At 37.3% G+C, this 21,671-nt stretch overlaps 1 protein-coding gene across 1 annotated transcript; it reads left to right on the forward strand.

The window, feature by feature from the left end:
• The first annotated feature begins 976 nt into the window (after positions 1 to 976).
• LOC117927150 (3-isopropylmalate dehydrogenase, chloroplastic-like) lies at positions 977 to 21,163 on the forward strand. The gene is made up of 12 exons (XM_034846568.1): positions 977 to 1,067; positions 1,230 to 1,472; positions 2,072 to 2,201; positions 2,305 to 2,416; positions 12,540 to 12,615; positions 12,739 to 12,827; positions 13,355 to 13,441; positions 18,923 to 19,039; positions 19,187 to 19,294; positions 19,442 to 19,495; positions 19,609 to 19,761; positions 20,844 to 21,163. The coding sequence occupies exons 1-12, from the start codon at positions 1,049 to 1,051 to the stop codon at positions 20,916 to 20,918; spliced, it is 1,263 nt and encodes a 420-aa protein (XP_034702459.1). The 5' UTR covers positions 977 to 1,048; the 3' UTR covers positions 20,919 to 21,163.
• The last annotated feature ends 508 nt before the right edge of the window (positions 21,164 to 21,671 follow it).

Consider the following 21,671-nt stretch of genomic DNA (forward strand, 5'->3'; position numbering starts at 1 on the left):
ACCAACAACAAACGATGCTCAGAAATCAACAGAGAAATGAAACAGTGCATCCAGAAAGCGAAACCATTCAAGCTCAAGGTGGCCTTACCTGATGATCTGGGACCCCACCTTCCTTTGCTCTTCGTTTCCTCTGTAAAGACCCTCTTTCCCTCAGTTCAAAACTCCCTCCTGTCTTCCTGAAACCCCTGCTTTCCGTCTTCACCAGCAAACTTCCAACAGATATCTAGCTCCTCCCCTGTTTCTATCTTCCGCAACAAACCATTACTAGCTCTACTATTCCTCCATCAACAAGCATGGCATCTTCAACCACCCTCATGGTCGACCATCCCCCTTTGCCGCTACATGTCCAATGCAGCTTCTTCCTGGCAGAAAAGGGGTCCCCCTCTTCACTTCAAAAAATGGGAAAAAAAACTCTCTCGAGTGGTCCCAAACCAAAATGGAAAACCATTGGTCTTTGAAGGGGTCTATAATGTCTCAACTCAATTCGTATCATTATACTTTTTAGTAAAATAAGACAGTGAAGAATTGATAGTACTTAAAAGTAATCAAACTGATTCAAATATAGTTTTAACAAATGTAGTTCGTAAGTGGTCATTTTCCCATGATGGTAGTAGTGATGAGTCCAAAATATGAATATTGCATTGTTCAAAGTGCTTTTAAATTAAAACATTTTATTATTAAATATTTAATACAACAAAATCAAAATTATAAAATATTTATTTTAATTGATTTACGACCTTCAAATTTAATAAATTTCTTTTAAAAGTTATGTAACCTTTTGATTTCATATTTATCCATTTTATAAATAAATATTTTTATTATTAAATAATTTTATCGGAAAATTTAGCTTCTTTTAAATTAAAATTTTTATCATGTAAAAAAAAAAAAAGAAAAAAAAAGAATGGTTTAGGGAGTGCCCGCTGGTCAGGCTTGATGACGAAGATTTTCTAACCGGTGATGATTTCTTCGGCGAAATTAAGGAGGGATAATCCGTCGGAGTCATAGTTGACAATCCCTCCAGTGTTGTTGCTGAAGGAAGAAGCCCCTGATGAGAAACCGGTTCCGCCGTAAGCAAGTTCTTCCCTTTTTCATTTTCAAATTCAAATGAATGGATGGTCATGATTAAATCTACAAATCCAACGGTAATAAATCAAAGTTCGGTACTGCCGCGTGGGTACCATAGACTTCTCCTTTTAGTTGCTGGCTTGTAACGTTTTTGTTGAGTGTAGGGCAGAAGAAGGTACAGACTACGCCAATGGCGGCTTCTCTGCAACTGAGCGCGAGGCCATTCAAACCTCACTTTCAATCAAAATCACTCTCCAAACCCTCTTCTATCAGATTGGCTACTATCCGCTGCTCCGCCGCAACACCCCCAAAGCGATACTCCATCACTCTCCTTCCCGGCGATGGCATCGGCCCTGAAGTCATCTCTGTTGCTAAGAACGTTCTCAAGCTTGCTGGCTCTCTTGAAGGTATCTCATGCCTTTTTCTCAATACCACACATTTGATTTTATTGGCCTTTTCTTTTACCACATTTTTTTTCTCTATTTGGTTTCCGGGAAAACGATGGAAAATAAGACAAAAGGTCGCATTACGATCAATTGAATGGGAATGTGTACCATATTCTAATTTAGTTCGATTTTCGTCTCTGCTGTTGTTGTCCTTCGGTAGGTTGCCGAGAAAACGGAAGAAAATACAAAGAAGATCGTTTTACTCGGATGGAATGTTTTTAAAAAATCCCAACTTCATTTTCTTTTCACTCCCTTATGATTGATGAGAAAAATGGAGGAAATGAAAAGAAAAGTTTGTGCTTCGCTGAATTGAGTGATTTTTCCTTTTGTTTTTTAACACATCTTTATATTCACTTTTCCTCTCTGTTTGATTTTTTTCTTTAATGGAGCAATATAAAACAAAAGAAAATAAAAGAACGAAAAGAAGGTAGCCTTGTGAATTTTTATTTTTACTTACTATTTTTGTTATTGCTACTGCCATTTTTGTTCTCTCGAGGTCCTAGGAAAAAAAATTAATATTGATGAGTTTATTTTTCTTTTAAATTAAAAAACAATATTAGGTATCGAATTTGGGTTCCAAGAGATGCCTGTGGGTGGATGTGCCTTGGATTTGACTGGAGTTCCACTACCGGAGGAGACCCTTTTGGTGGCTAAGCAATCTGACGCAGTTCTTCTTGGAGCCATTGGGGGGTAATAATTTTTCATCAACCTTGTTCTATTCAGTTAGTATTTATTTTCAGAAAATTTTAATGTGTGGGTATTCCTTATTTGTGTATTTGTTTGGTGGGTCAAGGTACAAATGGGACAGTAATGAAAAGCATTTGAAGCCAGAGACTGGATTGCTTCAGCTACGATCTGGTCTTAAGGTCTTTGCAAATTTGAGGCCAGCATCTGTACTACCACAGGTAATGTTTGTTATAATGCAGTAGAATACAATCTCTGATGTTTCGCTTCATGTGTAAATGATATGTATTTTACTGTAAATTGTTTGTAAAAATGCATAACATTAATTCGAGGTTTTTATTATACATTGATGCCAAGTTGTAAGGCTTATGCTATGAACTGAGAATATCAATACTTAATATGGTTGTGGGATTGGATCCGGTCAACTCCAAATGGGTTTGGAGGACTTGGGGTGTACTCTTTTAATTTCTTAAAAATCAATCTTAGGTAAGCTGCATATGGAAAATACCATGATCAATAGCAATGATTAGAGAATTAAGACTGTAGGAGCTTTAAAGCCTTGAGTATTAACCAGTAGCCAATTACAATTGAAAGATGCCCTTTCCATTTGATACTTCTATGTATAAACTAGTACACAAGATGACCTCTTATATCCATGAGTTAGCATTGAACATAATTAGACTGTAATTTGATTCAATCTAAGATTAGATTAAAATATTGTATGAGAGGAAACATCATACTATCAATCATAGTGATGATGAGATGGAGGGCTATCAATCTAGTCTTGATGAAAGTGATTACAATTTTAATTTCAATGATGACTATATTTATGATGCCTAAAGCTTCTCTAGGATGTTTATCTATTTTTTATTTTGATTTTTAGATGTTTGGAAAATTAGAATATGTAATTAGAAAAGATGAATTTCTCTAAACAATATAATGTTTCTTATGATATCACCTTTTGCTTTAGACTAAAAGGAGTCCTATTGCCTTTTGCTTTTGCCAACACTTACATATTATTATTATTGTTGTTATTGTTGTTGTTGTTGTTGTTGTGCATATTTCAACCTTGCCTTGAAATATACCCCCTCTAACCAAAATATTTGTCTCCACCCTGAAATATGCTCCCTTATTGTGCTTATTTCAACCATGCCCTGAAATATGCCCCCTCTAACCAAAATATTTGTCTTGCATATTTGAACCTTGCCTTGAAACATGCCCTCTCTAATGAAAATATTTATCTCTGCCCTGAAATATGCCCCTCTAACCGAAATATTTGTCTCTGCCACTGCTATCTATATAACTTCATGCAGGATTACACTATAAGGTCAAAAGTGATATCTACGCCCAAAATTTCGACCATCAAAGTTGTTGGGCCAACTATCACAAGAAAAATCGCTTCTCCTCTTGCCATCACTGACTCCCCATTAAAATCTACAAGCAAACTATTGCTAGATTTCAACTGCTCCACTGGAATTCCCATCCTTTGATATGTCGACATAAACAAAATATTAATTGAACTTCAGGCATTTATTAGGATTTTTTTTGAACTTTGCAGTTGGCCATTGGCAATGTGACCACCAATGTATTGTTGTGTGGAAAGTTGACATTGCAAAGGGTGCTTCCTAAAAAATCAATTTGTTAGAACATGGTTGATGGATTCCCACAAGACAAACTTTCATGCGAACTTAATTAACTTGTTTGATCTTGGTAACTTTGCTTCTTGGGTCGCCGCCATGTGTAATTGCAATTAACCTCCTCTGCTCCTTGTTGACAAATTGGTTAGGAGACTTTTGAGGCCGGTGGGATTCTTGAAGTCAACCTTGACCTTTGAATCGAAACTGCTGAAGCTGCCTCCTTTCTTAATAGATTTCAACCATGTGCTTGAGACTTGTGCAGTCCTCTATACCATGCCCATGAGTCCAGTGATATGTGCAATATTTACTTATATGTCCATTTACTTAGATGGAAGAGCCAATACATTTCCAAAGGAGGTAGGATCACGTTGATTCAGAGGACATTGGCGAGTATGCCCATTTACTATATGTCTATGGTTTCTATGCCCAAAAAGTCAGATTGAGGTTAGAGCAGATTTAGAGGGATTTTTTGTGGGGAGGTGGGGCCCTTGAAAAGAAGCCTCATCTTGTTCGGTGGAGCTTGGTTTGCCTTGAGAAGAGTAATGGGGGGTTGGGGTTAAAGTGCCTTTCTATCCTCAATAAGGCTCTCTTGTGTAAGTGAAGTTGGAGATTTGCTATTGACAGATAGGCTTTTTGGAATCAAGTGATGAGGGGAAAGTATGGGGAGGAACAAGGGGGATGGTGTTCTAAGGAAGCAAGGGGGGTGTTGTGGAAATCTCTTAGGAAGGATTGGGATGTTGTAAGAAGTAGACTATTTTTTGTTGTGGGGAATGGGCAAAGGGTAAAATTCTGGAAAGATTTTTGGTGTGGGAACAAACCTCTTTGTGTTTCTTTTCCCTCCTTATTTGCTTTGGCTGTTTTCAAGGATGCTTGAGTTAAAGATGTGTGGTGTAGCAATGAGGGTGAGGGGAGTTGGAGCCCGCTTTTTTCTAGACTGTTTAATGACTGGGAGTTGGATGAGGTTTGCAGATTTTTTCTAGCCTTATATGGGAAGAGAGTTCAGCAAGCGGTGGATGATAGGGTGATTTGGAGAGAGACTAAATGTGGGAAGTTTTCAGTTAAGTCTCTTTACAAATCATTAGTATTAGGCCCTCTAGCCTCTTTCCCTTCGTTAGCCATTTGGAAAGTCTATTTGCAGCCTAGAGTGAGTTTTTTTGGGTGGGAAGCAACTTGGGGGAAGGCTCTTACCTTGGATCAACTTCAAAAGAGAGGATGGGCTTTAGTGAACAGATGTTACCTATGTCAAAGGCATGAAGAATCAATAAATCACATTCTCCTCCACTGTGTAAAGACAATGACTCTTTGGGCGTTGCTTTTCTCTATGTTTGGGGTGCAATGGGTGCTGCCAGCCACTGTTAAGGAGACGCTTTTGGGGTGGAATGGATCTTTTGTGGGAAAAAAGAGGAAGGGTGTTTGGAGAGCAAGTCCTTTGTGTCTTTTTTGGATGGTTTGGAAGGCAAGGAACAAAATTGCCTTCGAGGAAGAAGAGTTGTCTATTCAAAGGCTTAAGTATTCGTTTGTATATTTTCTTTGGTCGGAGACGAAATTGTCTATAAAAGATGGTCCCTCGACCTTAGTTGATTTTGTTGGTTGGGTGGGAACCCGTTAAGGGTGTGTGTTGGGTTGCTCCTTTGACCTTGGCTTTCAGCTAGGGAGTGGGGTGTGTGTTCTTTCTTGTTTTTCTTTTTCCATTGCTTTGGTGGTTTTTATACAATACTTTTACTTATAAAAAAAAATAAAATTTACTTATATGTCTTTTTTACAAATTTCCTTATGGTTGAGGCGGCCAATGGAAATCTATAAGTTTGCCTAACTCTTGAAAGACATGTGCATTTATCCTATACATTTTACTTCTGCTTGTTGACTTATCTGATTTCATTGAGTGCTGCTTTTTATTCGTGGTGTTAGTGGTAACCAGTACCTTTTAGTTGAGATGCTGCAATGTCCTCCTCCAGACTGGCATGTAGGCTCTTGAAAAAGTGTAGTAGCTAGAAGTCCTAGCTTGAAAGCTATCGAAGTAGTTTTATCGTCATACACTTCCATCTGAACCAGGCTTTCACTTTCTAGTATCATAACATTAAAAAGAGAACCTGTATCTCTTCTCTTGCATGATGAGCACATATTAGGAAATAAAAGCTGTACATATCTCTGATAAGAGGGCTGAATGACAGCTATAAGAGGAAGGTAATTAAAGCTTTAATTAGGGCTTAGAAGGTAGACTTTGTTTGTCTTCAGGAGACTAAGATCCAGGAGATGTCCATTGGAGTGGTGCGAAGTCTTGGAGTGGCGTGCAATTAATGCAAGGGGAACAATCGAAGGGGTGGTGGCTTTTTGGGATAATAGAGTGTTAGGGTTGACTGGCATGGAGGTGGGCTAGTTCTCGATTTCTTGTTGTTTTAGAAACTACGAGGATGGCTTTGTGTGGGTCTTTACGGGGGTTTATGGTCCCATTTTGAAGAGATGCAGAGAACTTTTCTGGGAGGAGCTGGGGGCTATCTGGGCTGTGGGATGACCCTTGGTGCATTGGAGGGGACTTTAATGTGACAAGGTTCCCTAGTGAGCGCAGTAGAGGTGGGAGGTTGGCTGCTGCAATGAGAAGATTTTTGGAGGTGATTGATGAATTGACTTTGAGAGACCTTCCATTGCATGGGGGTCTGTTTACTTGGAATGGTGGGCTAAATGGGCAAACTGTGTCAAGATTGGATCGTTTCTTAGTGTCTGAGGATTGGGAAAGTCGGTTCAGTGGGGTGGTGCAAAGCACTCTTTCCAGACCGGTGTCTAATCACTACCCTATTCTATTAGATGGGGGAGGGGCGAGGAGAGGTCCTATGCCTTTTTATTTTGAGATATGTGGTTGAAGGAGGAAGGGTTTAAGGACTTGTTAAAAGACTGGTGACAAGGGTTCAACTTCAGGGGTTCTAGCAGTTTCATTTCGACAGCACAGTTGAAGGCTCTCAAGGGTATTTTGAAAATTTGGAATAAGGAGGTGTTTGGGAAGGTGGAGGTTAACAAGAGTTTGGCATTACAACAGGTCAATTTCTGGGATATTCAGGAGAGGTCTAGAGCCTTATCTGTCGAGGACGTGGAGCCCTGAAAGGAGGCAAGGGAGGAATATAAGAAATGGGTCCTCATGGAGGAAATCTCCTGAGGCAAAAATCTAGAGAAGTGTGGCTGAAGAAAGGTGATAGGAATACAAGTTTTTTTCACAAGATGGTGAATTGTCATACAAAGAGTAATTTGACTAAGATTAAAATTAATGGAACTTGGATAGTTGAGGAGAGGGAGATTCAGGGGGGTTTTGTTAGTGCTTTCCAACACCTGTTGTTGGATCCTGGTGATTGGTGTCCAAGTTGGGATGGACTGGTTTTTGATAGATTAGCAGGGGAAGAGGCAGCTAGGTTAGAGGAAACTTTCTTTGTTGAGGAGGTAGTCTCTGCTCTTTTTGATCTAAGCGGGGACAAAGCTCCGAGGCCAGATGGTTATTCCTTAGCTTTCTAGTAGTCCAGTTGGGATTTGGTGAAGGAGGAGAAGATGAGTTTTTTCCGAGAATTTCACGAGCATGGGATGTTTTTTAGAAGTCTAAACTCTATTTTCTTGGTGTTGGTACCAAAAAAGGGAGGTGTTGAAGACTTAAGAGATTTCAGACGTATCAGTTTGGTGGGAGGGCTGTACAAGTTGTTAGCAAAGGTGTTAGCTAATAGGTTGAAGAAAGTGGTGGGTAAGGTGGTATCCTCGTCTCAAAATGCCTTTGTTGAGGGCAGACAAATTCTGGACGCAGTGTTAATAGCTAATGAGGCTATAGATTCTCTACTGAAAAGCAATGAGTGCGAGTTGATGTGTAAACTTGATATAGAGAAGGCATACGACCATTTAAAATGGGATTTCTTGCTCTAGGTGTTGCAAAAAATAGGGTTTGGAGACAAATGGGTAGGATGGGTTAAGTGGTGTATTTCTACATCTTTCTCAGTTTTGGTTAATGGCACATCGGCAGGATTCTTTAACAGCTCCCAAGGGTTGAGATAAGGGGACCTCCTTTCACCTTATCTTTTTGTAACAGGTATGGAAGCCTTAAGTTGTTTGATTAAGAGAGCAGTTAGTGGGGGCTATTTAACAGGCTGCAGGGTGAAAGGGAAGGTGTTGAGGGAGTTCAACTCACCCATCTGTTGTATGCTAATGACACACCGATTTTCTGTGAAGCCTCTAAGGACCAACGAGCTCACCTAAGCTGGGTGTTAATGTGGTTTGAAGCCATATCTGGTTTAAGAATTAATTTGGACAAAAGTGAGATCTTACCAGTGGGGAGGGTGGATAATCTAGAGGAGCTGGCCCTTGAGCTTAGGTGTAAGGTAGGGATGCTCTCTTCCTCATATTTAGGGCTTCCTTTGGGTGCACCTCACAAATCAGTGGCGGTTTGGGATGGGGGGAGGAGAGGTTTTGGAGGAGACTAGCTTTGTGGAAGAGACAATATATATCAAAAGGAGGAGGACTCACTCTCATTCGAAGCACTTTGTCCAACATGCCTATTTACTACATGTCAATTTTGCGTATTCCTAGATTAGTTAGATTGGACTTGAGCAAATCCAAAGAGATTTCCTTTGGGGCGGGGGGACTTTGGAGAGGAAGACTCATCTTGTTAAGTGGGCGGTTGTATGCTCAGATAAAAGTAAGGGGGGATTGGGTGTAAAATGCCTCTCTACACTTATTAGAGCTCTTTTGGGTAAATGGAGTTGACACTTTATGGTAGAAAGGGAAGCTCTTTGGAAACAAGTCATTAGTAGGAAGTATGGAGTGGAATAAGGGGGGTGGTATACCCGGGAAGGTAGAGAGGGATTTGGCGTGGGGTTGTGGAAGGAGATTAGGAAGGAAGGTTCTCAATTGAGCAACTACATTGTGTTTTCTGTGGGTAATGGTAGAAGAATAAGATTTTGGATGGATTCTTGGTGTGATGATGAGGCTTTATGCAACTCTTTCCCCTCTTTGTTTGCTTTGACGGTTTGAAAAGAGTGGGTGGCGGAGGTTTGGGACCCTTCGGTTGAGGGGGGGAGTTGGAGTCCTTGTTTTTCTAGGGCTTTCAATGATTGGGAGGTAGTTTTGGTGGAGCGGTTGCTCATGACAATTCAAGGAAAGAGAGTTAGTGCAAAAGTGGAGGATTAGGGTGGTTTGGAAAAAGACAAAAAGTGGGTTTTTCATAGTTAAGTCTTTTTACGGTGTTGTGGAGCTGGGAAGTACAATCCAGTTTCCAAGGAAAATAATTTGGAGTCCTTATGTTCCTCCCAAAGTGTTTTTTTATTTATTTTTGCTTGGGAAGCCTTGTGGGAGAAAGTTTTAATTTTGGATCAATTCAAAAGTAGGGGCTGGATCCTTGCTAATAGATGTTTCTTTTGTCTATCCAAAGAAGAGTCTACTAATCACTTGTGGGAGTCATTATTCACTTTCTTTGGGGTGACTTGGGTTCTCCCTTGCTCGGTAAGGGAGACTCTCCTTGGTTGGTTTGGGTCCTTTGTTAGCAAGAAGTATAAAAAAGCTTGGAAGTTGACTCCTTTATGCCTTTTTTGGGTGGTGTGGAAGGAAAGAAATAGGATAACATTCTACAATGAAGAGTTTTCAGTATATAGGTTGAAGTATTCTTTTGTGTGTAGTTTATAGTCTTGGACAAAGTTGTATATAGATGCTGGTCCTTTATCTTTAATTGACTTTTTTGATTGGTTGGGCTTTAGGTGAGGGCGGGTGAGGTTTTTTGTATTCCCTCCTTTTGCTCTTCTTAGCCTTGTGGCGTCTGCTGTATACTTCCTGAATGCCTTGGATTGTCCTCTTGGCTTCTTTTTTCTAATTAATATATTATCTTCTGTGTTTACCCATAAAAAAAAAATAAAATAAAAAAATCTCTGATAATGAATGGATTGAGGATTTCGTCAAGTCGTGAAATCATGCTAGTTCTGCCCCCTGCAGATTGGACAGAAATGCTTTGCATATCAGTGCATCATTGCCATGCACTAAAGTCAAAGGTTGATTGAAATGCCTTATGTGATGTACTTGGTCTCCCATGCCATCATAAACTCGGAATTTTGGGAAGATTAACCAATGTCAGACTTCTATTTCTAAAGTATGAGGGTTAAATGGATTGATCAGCCCTTGAACCACTCAACTTGCTAATTGCTGGGAAGTCTTTCCATTATGGGAATCCACCTATGCCTTTAGCTCTTCCAATCTCATTTCAAGAAACCCTGTTTTGTGATTTAAACGTTCTGTTCATCGATTTATCCTCCTCGATATAGAAGGAAGACTCCCCCTGAAGGGATCTCATTACCATTGAGGGTGTGGTTATGGGGGAGAGAGACCAATGCAAATGCAATTGAGGACACAACTCTTCATTATTTGGGGCCAATGGCTTGTTGTGTTGCATCAATGAACAGTTTTTTTGCTCAAACTAGACCTGTTTTTGATGCAAGCAGTCTTCTAGATGCCTTAAAGGGTCTTCTCCTCCACTAGTTTTTTCCACTGTGGCTCCTATCACCTGTGACATCTTGCATCCCATAGACAGAGCCAAAGATGTAGGAGCTTCAAAGCCTTGAGAATTATAAAGGTGACCAATTGCAGTCAAAAGATGCCATGTCTATTTGATTCTTCTGTATTTATACTAGTACACAAGATGCGGTTACATGAACGTGGGTAGTGGTTGCAAACATTGTGGATGCCATTTCCATTTGACTCTTCTCTTGTGATTGGGCTCTTTTTAACTTGTGGTGTGTAAATCCAGGTGTTGAGCCTTATTCTATCAAGATGGCAATTGGGCTGGATGTGATGTTGGTATCACGTGGTGTACAACTTTTGCATTCATTGTTCAGCTTAAGCTTGGTGGTGCTGGAAGTTTTTCTGCCTAGTTTAAGGGGCACCTACAAAGACTTCACCTATGAAGCATTTCAAACAACACAAAACCATCTCTCACCTCCACACACACATCTATCCAGAATGGAGTTTGATTTGGTGGGTTTCCAGAATTTTTTTTATTTTTTCAAGAAACCTGGAATCATATCCCTAATTCCATTTGTCTTGAGGCTTGCATATACATTTGTTTCTTTGTTTCATTTTTATACAAATAAATGAATAAAACTTCTGAATCATAAGTTGAAAAATTTATTAAAAGAACTGTCCCCAGGATTTTTTTTCTTCCAAAAAATATATCTACTATCAAATTGTATTCAATGAATGAAAGTCTCTGAGTGGCTGTAGAGACTTGGTATCCAAGTTTTTGACTGCATGTTTTCACATGATTGTCATTGGGGTTGACTGAATCTGTAACTAATATATAGTAAAAGGCAATCTTTGTGTTGTTTTAAAGTGCTGGCACCTTATATACTAACATTCTCTTTCAGCCCGTTCATCAAAATCCACATTGAGCTTGTTGCACATGCTTGGCTAGATTGACTTGGCTTCTGTATCCATCAGTCAATATTGGCAGACCATTTCCCACCAAGACACCTCTAATAATGAATGAAGTTGTGCCTTGTGCCTTAAAATGGCATGCTACCAATTTATCACTAGATTCACCATATTTGAACTCAAAAAAATTCAGACACTCAAAATTTGATGTATATTTGATTACCTATCTCATCTAAACTAATTGGAGGGTGTGACCTGAATGTTTGGACAATCAAATAGGTTCAGTTTGTATACTTTTTTTATTTGATATTAGGACTTGCAGCAATAGAACTTTACCCAGCTCACTCCATATATTTTCATATTAAGTTTTCTGAAAAGTTTTTGTAGGTCCAATATAGAGGATTTCTCTGTATATTGCTATCTGAAAATGTGGGGAAATCATAGGATACATGATATTCATTTTTTGGAGATTGTAGGGATGCTGCTTTTATTATTTTTGCTTATTTAGTATGAATTTTTATGTTCTACTGCTATTCTCTGTGAATTGTTTGATATTTAGGTTCCTCATTGGCGACCCAATTTTTGTTTATAGTTTTTCAAGTTTTAGTTTCACTCTTTATAGATTGTATGATATTGGTGCCTGATTAGAAACCTAATTTTTAGTGAGCCATTCCTTATATCTGATACCTGGACCTGATAACATCCATCAATTTGGGTTTCACTCTGTGGTTGGGGGGGAGAGAGAGGTGCCTGATTAGGGGACCTCATTTTCAGTGAGCGATATCTTATATCTGATACCTAGACCTGATAACATCCATCAATTTGGGGTTCACTATTTGGTGGGGGAGAGAGAGAGAGAGGTACCTGATTAGGGACCTAATTTTCAGTGAGCCATTTCTTATATCTGATACCTGGATCTGATAACATTCATCAATTTGGGATTTGTTATGTGCAGGAAATAGTAATAGAATTGGAGGGAGAGAGGGAGGGAGGGGGAGAGAGAGAGAGAGAGAGAGTGAGGAAATAGTAATGGAATTGGAAATGACAATCACATGATACTCTTTTTATTGAAGATTTGACTTCATTCTTTACAGTCCACATTTGCTGAGTAATGTGAGAAAGGTACTAAGTTGTGGGACTGCTAGTCAACATTGTAAGACTGTAGAACAATTTATGGATGGAACTTGCTACATGGCTTGAGGTGTAATAGGCTTGTGATGGGGAAACTCTTGGAACTATTTTATATATCTATAAACAGATGTATTATTCTTTTTAGATTTAAACGTCTCTATGAAAAATGAGTAATTCTTTGTTTTCGCATTTTAAGTTAGTGGACGCTTCAACTTTAAAGAAAGAGGTTGCTGAGGGTGTTGACTTAATGGTTGTACGGGAGCTTACGGGAGGTCAGTGTTCATTGATATCACCTAGAGTCATATGGATTAGCACTTCTAAAAGTCATTTATTTATATATTTTTTGTTTTTACTTCTGTGAGTTACCATTCTAATATTGTCTTTGTTGGGAACAGGTATTTATTTTGGAAAGCCAAGGGGTTTTAGCAAAAATGAAAATGGCGAGGAGATCGGTTTTAATACTGAAGTTTATGCTACTTATGAGGTAGTTTTCTGATACAAGTTCTCTTGCTAGCAGACTTTCATATGAAATGCTTGATATGGACCTAATGTTTGTCCTAAGGAATATACAAGTTCTTATAGGCAAAATTAGAGGAATTATCTACTACTGCAATTATGTCTGTGAAGAAGAAAAAAGTGATTCAAATAGTAGATTTATCTTTAATCATGTGGGGAATTTTTTATGGGACCTTAAAACATAGTGGGTGTTTTGTAAATGCAAGTCTATAGCAGTTACAGAGAGTATTTCCTCTGCCAGACTGATGGTCAAGTATTAAAATGTATGTATTTAAGATATGCAAGGAGAATTCTTCTTCTTCTTCTATAGTTCTATTTTTAATTTAATTTATTTTTATTTTTGAACTTTTGAACTTGCAGAATAGCATGCTCTGAACCTCTTAAGAATCCTAGTTTTATTTTTGCCAGACATCTTTCTTCAATTTTGTCCTTTTGTAATTGCTTTACTATATTAGTGCATTAGTGGTTACTAAAGATGTAACATTTCTATTCCAGATTGATCGCATTGCTCGCATTGCTTTTGAGACTGCTCAAAAGCGACGAGGAAAACTTTGTTCTGTTGACAAAGCAAATGTCTTGGAGGTAGAAGTTCTTTTATATCATTCAGCTTCTCCTGATATGAATAAAAATGTTGTTTGCCCCATCCTACCCTCCCCAACAACACCTCCCTTTTCAGAGGGAAGAAGTTTTGGTTTACACTGCAGAAAATATCTTTTGTTTTCTTTTGTCATCAGGCTGCTGGTTTTACCTTCTCTTTAGGTAGTTTATTATATTCTTTGATGATGCTGTGAGTGCCCTGCTTGTGACATGGAAAATTTGATAGAAAAATCAACTTCGACACAGGTAGCAATGCCCAAAACTCATAGAAACTTTATCCTTATCTATTTATATTGTCTTTTCTGTTTCATATGGAGAATGTGATAATTCTTCAGGAAGACCTTGTCAGGAGTTTTCATCTCTGTTGAATTTCCAATGTTTGTGGTTGGGTTTGCACTTCTCTGTGTGTTTGAATTCAGAAGAGGAGTTGGGTGCATGGGCTTATGTCCTAGGCTAGCATGTGTGTGCATCTATGATGTGCAAGAACTTAACTGTATTACCCTGGTAGGAAGATGACCATTTCAACTTTTATCACACATTCCAATCCAATGAACAAGCAAATAAGCATAAGTTTTGTGTGTCAATGACAAACTTTTCGGCCTCCATTTATTCATGACAATTTTTAGAGGACCGCATTTGGTTTTTACAGTCATTTCATGCTTCAGTCTAAGGTCAATTACCTACAGTTTCCATCATATGGTGGCACTATAGCACAGGCCATTCTATATGAATAACTTGAAGGATTAACCTATTATAGCTCTCCTTTTAGATGAGGTGGCACTAATTTACTCCATGAACTAATGAGTGCGTACAAGAAGCCACTTGGCTGGATTCTATGTTACATGGGATGGAGCATGTCATTGGATCTGACCATGAGTTTACAGTGCCTAAATGTCAGATTATGCAATTGCTATATTTTAGCACATTGGAACTTGGATTCTTCATGGGCATTCTAAATATAATTTCTTTTAGAACAAAAACTAGATATACATTTTTTTCTTCAAAAAAAAAAATTGTGAGAAAGAAAATTGCAGACTTGGTGATTGCAATTCTCCTAAAGTGGATGCTTCTATCAGTCTCAATTTTCAAGTTAGAAGAATTGTTACAAGTTCAAAGATGTACATACCAAGACTAAAACGAAAAAGAGCCATCTTATAGTAATAAGTCCCCGAAAGCCTGGCTAGGAGTACATGTCCAACTGAAATACTCCAAGGTCAATCTGGGTACGATGTTGCTTCTGAATCTATTGGTTTGGGAGTTAAATAGATACTCCATTCCAGGGCCTGGGGTTGGATGGCTTTATGAAAATGTGAAGACCAAGGTTCTGAAATCCCTCTAACCCACTTAATCATATTTCTAAGTCATCTTCTAAACTTAACATATTTAGCCTTCTTTAGACCCCAATGAAGGGAAAGTGGCCCCACTTTTGTGAAGTCCTCTTGCTGTAAATCTGGAAAAGCCAAAAGAAATAACTTCCTTTTTTTTTTTTTGATAGGTACAAGGATATTGTATTAAATAAAGGTATACACGATGTATATATATACAAAAACCAATAGGGGCGAATACACACAAAAAGCAACCGCACCTATGGGCAGCTTAACCAATCCACAAAATCTATCAAAGAAGTAACATTGTCCCCCATGTACACTCTAACCCAATCTGAAAAGAGATACAGAAAAGAACTTTTAATTGTTTGGTTTAAGCTTTCCCTATCCTTAAAAGCTCCTCCTATTTCTTTCCTCCAAATGGACCAAAAAATTGCAGAGGATCAACTTTCCAAGCCTCTTTCCTTTTTTTGCCAACCAAGAAGCCACTCCAACTTAAGAGCACCCCTCTCACAGAAGAATGCATCACCCATTGTACATGAAATAGAGCAAAAATCAGCTGCCACAATATGGTTGCTTTCAGACAGTGCAAAAAAATATTATCTCCTGTTTCCCTTTCTGCTTTGCACATGTAGCATCTGTTTGGCATCCTCCATTCCCTCCTTTTGAGCTGATCCTGAGTCAATATCTTAGCCCAAGTTGCCTCCCAATTGAAAAAGGTAGCTCTTATAGGGGTGGCGGGGCCTAAGAGTTCCAATTGCTTCTTGATCTAGTTTTCACGAGGTGAATCGTTGACTAGTGAGTTCAGCCAAATAGAATTAGTTTATGGTGTCCTAAAGCATTTTAACATGGACTGTGGACAAGGTTGGATATGATTAATTTCCAATCCATGGTTATGCTAAAAATAGGATATTTGTTGTGACGACGGAAGCTTTCATGCAAACAAGGTTAATTCAAGAACACAAAGACAAAACAATCACACATACGGTATCCGATGTTTTAATGTGGTTCGGTTAACCATGGCTACGCTCACGGATGAGAGAGAATCATTCCACTGTACAATATAGAATATCACAGAGGATAGAACTAGATGCAATTATTGGGTTTTTGAAATATCCCATGTTTCCCCACTCTTTGTATCCATACCTTACTAAGAGTCTTCTCGCTCCACTGGGTGCCTCCCATTCTTCCTCACATCTCTATCCACCTCGTATGGTCTCTATAGGCCCATCTCCATCTCATAACTTTTTCCCTTCATGATCTAGAACATTTAGAGAGATTTCCAACAATTTTCCTTATTCTATAAAGAAATCTAATATTACAATAATATATTAACTTACGAAATATTCTATGCAATATTTTTTACAAAAAGGAATCTATACTAATTAGGAATTTGGGACAATTCCCAACAATCTCCACCTTGGACCAAATTCCATGAAGCTAATCTTCAATCTCTCCATGACATAGACTTTTTGTATCATATCACCACGAGAGAGCAATTGACTCCACCTTCAACTAAAATTTCTTTTGTCTTCGTCTTGTGTGCTCTGTAATCTTTTGCTCTTCTAGAAATCTTCAACCTAAACTTTGATACCAATTTGTTGTGATAGTGGAAGCTTTCATGCAAACAAGGTTAATTCAAGAACACAAAGATAAAACAATCACATATATGGTACACGGGGTTTTAATGTGGTTCGGCCAACCATGCCTACATCCACAGTTGAGAGAGAATCATTCTGTTATACAATAAAGAATATTACGGAGGATATAACCAGATACAACTATTGGGTTCCTAAAACATCCCATATTTCCCAACTTTTTGTATCCATACCTTACTACAAGCCCTCGTGCTCCATCGGGTACCCCCGTTTTTCCTCACATCTCTATCCACCTCATATATAGACCCATCTCATAACTTTTTCCTCTCATGACCTAAAATATTTATAGAGATATTTCAAATAACTTTCCTTATTCTATAAGGAAATCTAATATTATAATAATATATTAACTTAGGAAATATTCTATACAATATTCTTTACAAAAAAGAATCTTTACGAATTAGGAATTTGGGACAATTCCCAACAATCTCCACCTTGGACCAATTCCATGAAACCAATCTTCAATCTTTCCATGACACAGACTTTTTGTATCATATCACCATGAGAGAGCAATCAACTCCACCTTCAACAAAAATTTCTTTGTCTTCGTCTTGTGTGCTGTGTAATCTTTTGTTTTTCTAGAAATCTTCAACCCAAGCTTTGATACCAGTTTGTTGTGACAACGGAAGCTTTCATGCAAATAAGGTTAATTCAAGAATACAAAGATAAAACAATCACATATATGGTACATGGGGTTTTAATGTGGTTCGGCCAACCATGCCTATATCCACGGATGAGAGAGAATCATTCCACTATACAATAGAGAATATTACAGAGGATAGAATTTGATACAACTATTGTGTCCTTGAAACATCCCATGTTTCCCCACTCTTTGTATCCATACCCTACCACGAGCCCTCTTGCTCCACCGGGTACCTCCCATTATTCTTCACATCTCTATCCACCTCGTATAGTCTCTACAGGTCTATCTCCATCTCATAACTTTTTTCCCCCATAACATAGAATATTTATAGAGATATTTTAAGCAACTTTCCTTATTTTATAAGGAAATCTAATATTACAATAATATATTAACTTAGGAAATATTCTATACAGTATTCTTTACAAAAAAAAATCTTTAGTCATTAGGAATTTAGGACAATTCCCAACAATCTCCACCTTAGACCAATTCCATGAAGCCAATCTTCAATCTCTCCATGACACAGGCTTTTTGTATTATATCACCATGAGAGAGCAATTGACTCCACCTTCAACTAAAATTCCTTTTGTCTTTGTCTTATGTGCTATTTAATCTTTTGCTCTTCTAGAAATCTTCAACCCAAGGTTTGATACCAGTTTGTTGTGATGGCGGAAGCTTTCATGCAAACAAGGTTAATTCAAAAACACAAAGATAAAACAATCATACATATGATACACGAGGTTTTAACATGGTTCGACTAATCATGCCTACGTCCACAGATGAGAGAGAATCATTCCACTATACAATGGAGAATATTACAGAGGATAGAACCAGATATAACTATTAGGTTCCCAAAATATCCCATGTTTCCCCATTTTTTATATCCATACCCTACCATGAGCCCTCTTGCTCCACAAGGTACCTCCCGTTCTTCCACACATCTCTATCTACCTCGTATAGTCTCTATAGACCCATCTTCATCTCATAACTTTTTCCCCTCATGACCCAGAATATTTATAGGGATATTTCCAACTTTCCTTATTCCATAAGGAAATCTAATATTAAAATAATATATTAATTGAGGAAATATTCTATACAATATTCTTTACAAAAAGGAATTTTTACTAATTAGGAATTTGGGACAATTCCCAACAATATCCTTTGAGCCTCTTTGTTGAGATGCCTATATGTCTTCTATGACTATTTGATCAATTGATCCAAACAAACTGATGAATTGTTTGTAGTATTGGGAAACTAGTCCATTGCACTGAATAGTGTTATTGGATCATCAGCTACTTCTTGCATGCTGAATTTGTGTTACCATCAATCTAACTAGTGATTGTTGGACTTGGTGACAAAAATTGCCATATGCACCTGTTTTTTCCTTTTTCGTATTTCTCTTGCATGTTATACCTTGAGAGAAATTTGTTGTTCTTGTAGATACATTATTTTAGTTCCCTTCTTACATTTTATATTGATGCAATTATATCATTTAATTGCATGATATCATTGCTACAAAATGGTAGTGCTAAAAGCATGTATAAACAGTCATAATTGGTTCTAGGCACTGCTGACAAAGATAACAATAATAGCATAAACCAATAAACAAATTGCATGAGGTTGATATACATACACACACACACACACACACATATATATATGTGTGTGTGTGGTGAATGTCTAAATAACTTTAATTTTATATATTGAATCATGGAGTCTTATTGGCTGCTTTTTAGGACCATATATAGTATTTTATAGTGTTAATGCTTAAGGTTGAAATGCAAGATATCATACTGTATTGATGGTAAAGACTATAATCTTAATATTTTAAGAAATTGTCCAGGCATCAATGCTTTGGAGGAAAAGAGTCACAGCAATGGCTTCAGAGTACCCTGATGTCGAACTCTCACACATGTATGTTGACAATGCTGCAATGCAGCTTGTTCGTAATCCCAAACAGGTTTACCTTCATCTTTGAAACAAATTTTCATGATTTTCCTCTTCCATATTATTCCTCATCTAATTCCAGTTAAGAATCAGGAAAATAAAGTTTCAGAGCATTGATGAGAATTCTAACTGTTTCAGTTCCAAATCTGAAATATTGCAGTTTGATACTATTGTAACAAACAACATATTTGGCGATATTTTATCCGATGAGGCTTCAATGATCACTGGGAGTATTGGGATGCTTCCGTCAGCTAGTGTTGGCGAATCGGTATTGCCAAATCATCTGATTCTCTAAATGATGGAATCTTTGAGTGGTTCGGAAGGAATTCCTTGAAGTGCATTCCACTTTTAGTCCCAATTGAAGTTTTATGTTCTTTTTCATTTGATGTTCATTTTAATTCTTTTTTATCTGTAGGGGCCTGGACTTTTTGAACCAATACATGGTTCTGCTCCTGATATTGCTGGACAGGTTAGAGTTGCTGTGCTTCTATTTTATCTTCTGCATAGAGATAAAAGCTGTTATTTATTTTAACTTTATGTGAACACGTTTTTTTATCCTGAATACTTTGTTCTAATATGCAGGATAAAGCAAACCCATTAGCAACTGTGCTGAGTGCTGCGATGCTTCTGCGGTATGGTCTAGGTGAAGGAAATGCTGCTAAGAGAATTGAGACAGCAGTGTTGGATACCCTAGATGGGGGCTTTCGGACCGGAGACATATACGAAGCTGGAACTGTATGTATAATTTTAGTTTACTAAACTACTTGGTTCTTATTGTTATTGTTGTTGCTGTATTTTCTTTATATTATTTTTAATCCTTCTCCCTTTTTTGCTTCTTCTGCCATTTCCTTGGTGGGAGACATTACCGACCGTCAAATTACTTAAACTTTTCTAGTTGGTTGCTCCGAGGGGCATAGAAGGAGGGGGGAGGGGGGTTGGGTTTATAATTAAGTAGTTGAAGGAATTCAACTTTCCCTCTTCTCCTTGGTAACCAATTGGGCGTTAGAGAATAATCTACTTCAATTTTGTTTTAAAAGAGAGGAGTTCAAAATAAAGTAAGAGGGAAGATGAGACATTAATCTCTTGAAATAAAAAGTTTCTTGTTTGGCATCCAAGTGTTGTAGAACTGTTTTTCCAACAATGCCACATTCTTTGCCTAGCCTTTGCTTGGGCCATCAATCTATAATATCCAACTGACATGGCAGAATGGAATTCTTTCATAGCCATATCTCCTCAGTCATCATTTTATTCTGCAGGGTCCTTGGGGTCTTACTGATGGATTTGTTCCCAAATTAGTTTGAAATATTCCCTCTGATTGCAGAATTGATTTAAGCATATGGTTATGGTGAGGGATAACTACAGAGGCTGATAACAAAAGGATGAAAAGAAAAAATGCTAAGAAAAATGGTTTTCTCATATTTGGTTTTACTATGAAAAATACAAAAGAAAATCAAATATAATTAAAATTAATTAGAAATTTATGTATTTTAATATTATTTAATCATGAAATGAGCTTGAAGAAACATATAAAAGTGATTGATTGACTTTGAATTAATTTTTTGGTTTTCCTTTGCTTTTTCTTTCTTTACACTTTTCCTCTTTATTTTCTTTCCCTTAAAATTTCCAGGAACCAAACATAATATAGAGCCTTTTCTAGTTTGTGTTCACTATTATCCTTGTTCCATATGGGTTATAAAAATTAGTTTGTTAAAACTCTTTAGACAGAAGGGATCTTTATGGTCAACATTCACTTACAGATTCTTCTGACGAATATATTTGTTTAATTGATCACTAATGGCTTGCTCTTGCTTCTACAGAAGCTGGTAGGATGCAAGGAGATGGGTGAAGAAGTGCTGAAGGCAGTAGAATCTCAAATACCTGCTGCTGTATGAACTGAAACCAGATGAACCTGCAAGCATTTCAAGGACTACAAGTCAGTTCCACCATTGTTTTTGCATTGGCCGTTTTGGTCTCTAATCCTGCCCTTCTTCTCTCTCTCTCTCGCTAATTATCTTATCTTTATAATAATTTCTGATTTTGGAATTTATTGGTGTTAGCATTTAAGAGTGTTTCTGTGGTTATTTATTGTTAGGTATTAAAAGCTGTTGCCAGTTAAAGTTGAGGACCTGGTTATTAAGGTTGTGTTTGGTTTCATGAAAGAAAAAAAATGTTAAGAAAAATAATTTTTTTATATTTGGTTGTATGATGAAAAAAAAAAAAAAAAAAATCAAATACTATTAAACTTAGTTGAAAACTTGTATATTTTTAAATTATTTAATCTTTTATGTCGAATAGTTAAAATAAGTGAAGAGAGTTTGAAGTAATATATAAAAATTATTTATTTACTTTAAATCTATTTTTTATATTTCTTTCACTTTTTCTTTCCTCTACATTTCTTCTCTATTTTTTTTTTTTTTTTTTTCAAAATTTTAAGGAACCAAACATAGTCTTAAAAGTCTTACTAATTGTTAATTGCCACCATATGTGTGTGTTAAGAAGTTGCCAAAAACCGAAGGCTATGTTTGGTTTCTTTCCTAGAAAATTTGATTTTCCTTCTAATTCTTTTGGTAGAATCAAACATGGAAAAAAAAAATTTTCATTTTTTTTAAAAAAATTTTCTAAGCATTTTGTGGAACAAAACATAG

The sequence above is a fragment of the Vitis riparia genome, chromosome 12 (assembly GCF_004353265.1).
Source record: "Vitis riparia cultivar Riparia Gloire de Montpellier isolate 1030 chromosome 12, EGFV_Vit.rip_1.0, whole genome shotgun sequence".
Classification (NCBI taxonomy): Eukaryota; Viridiplantae; Streptophyta; class Magnoliopsida; order Vitales; family Vitaceae; genus Vitis; species Vitis riparia.

Coding starts and splice junctions, on each gene's coding strand:
- LOC117927150 (XM_034846568.1), top strand. Junction 1,473..2,071: donor GCTTGCTGGCTCTCTTGAAG/GTATCTCATGCC, acceptor AAACAATATTAG/GTATCGAATTTGGGTTCCAA. Junction 2,417..12,539: donor CAGCATCTGTACTACCACAG/GTAATGTTTGTT, acceptor TCGCATTTTAAG/TTAGTGGACGCTTCAACTTT.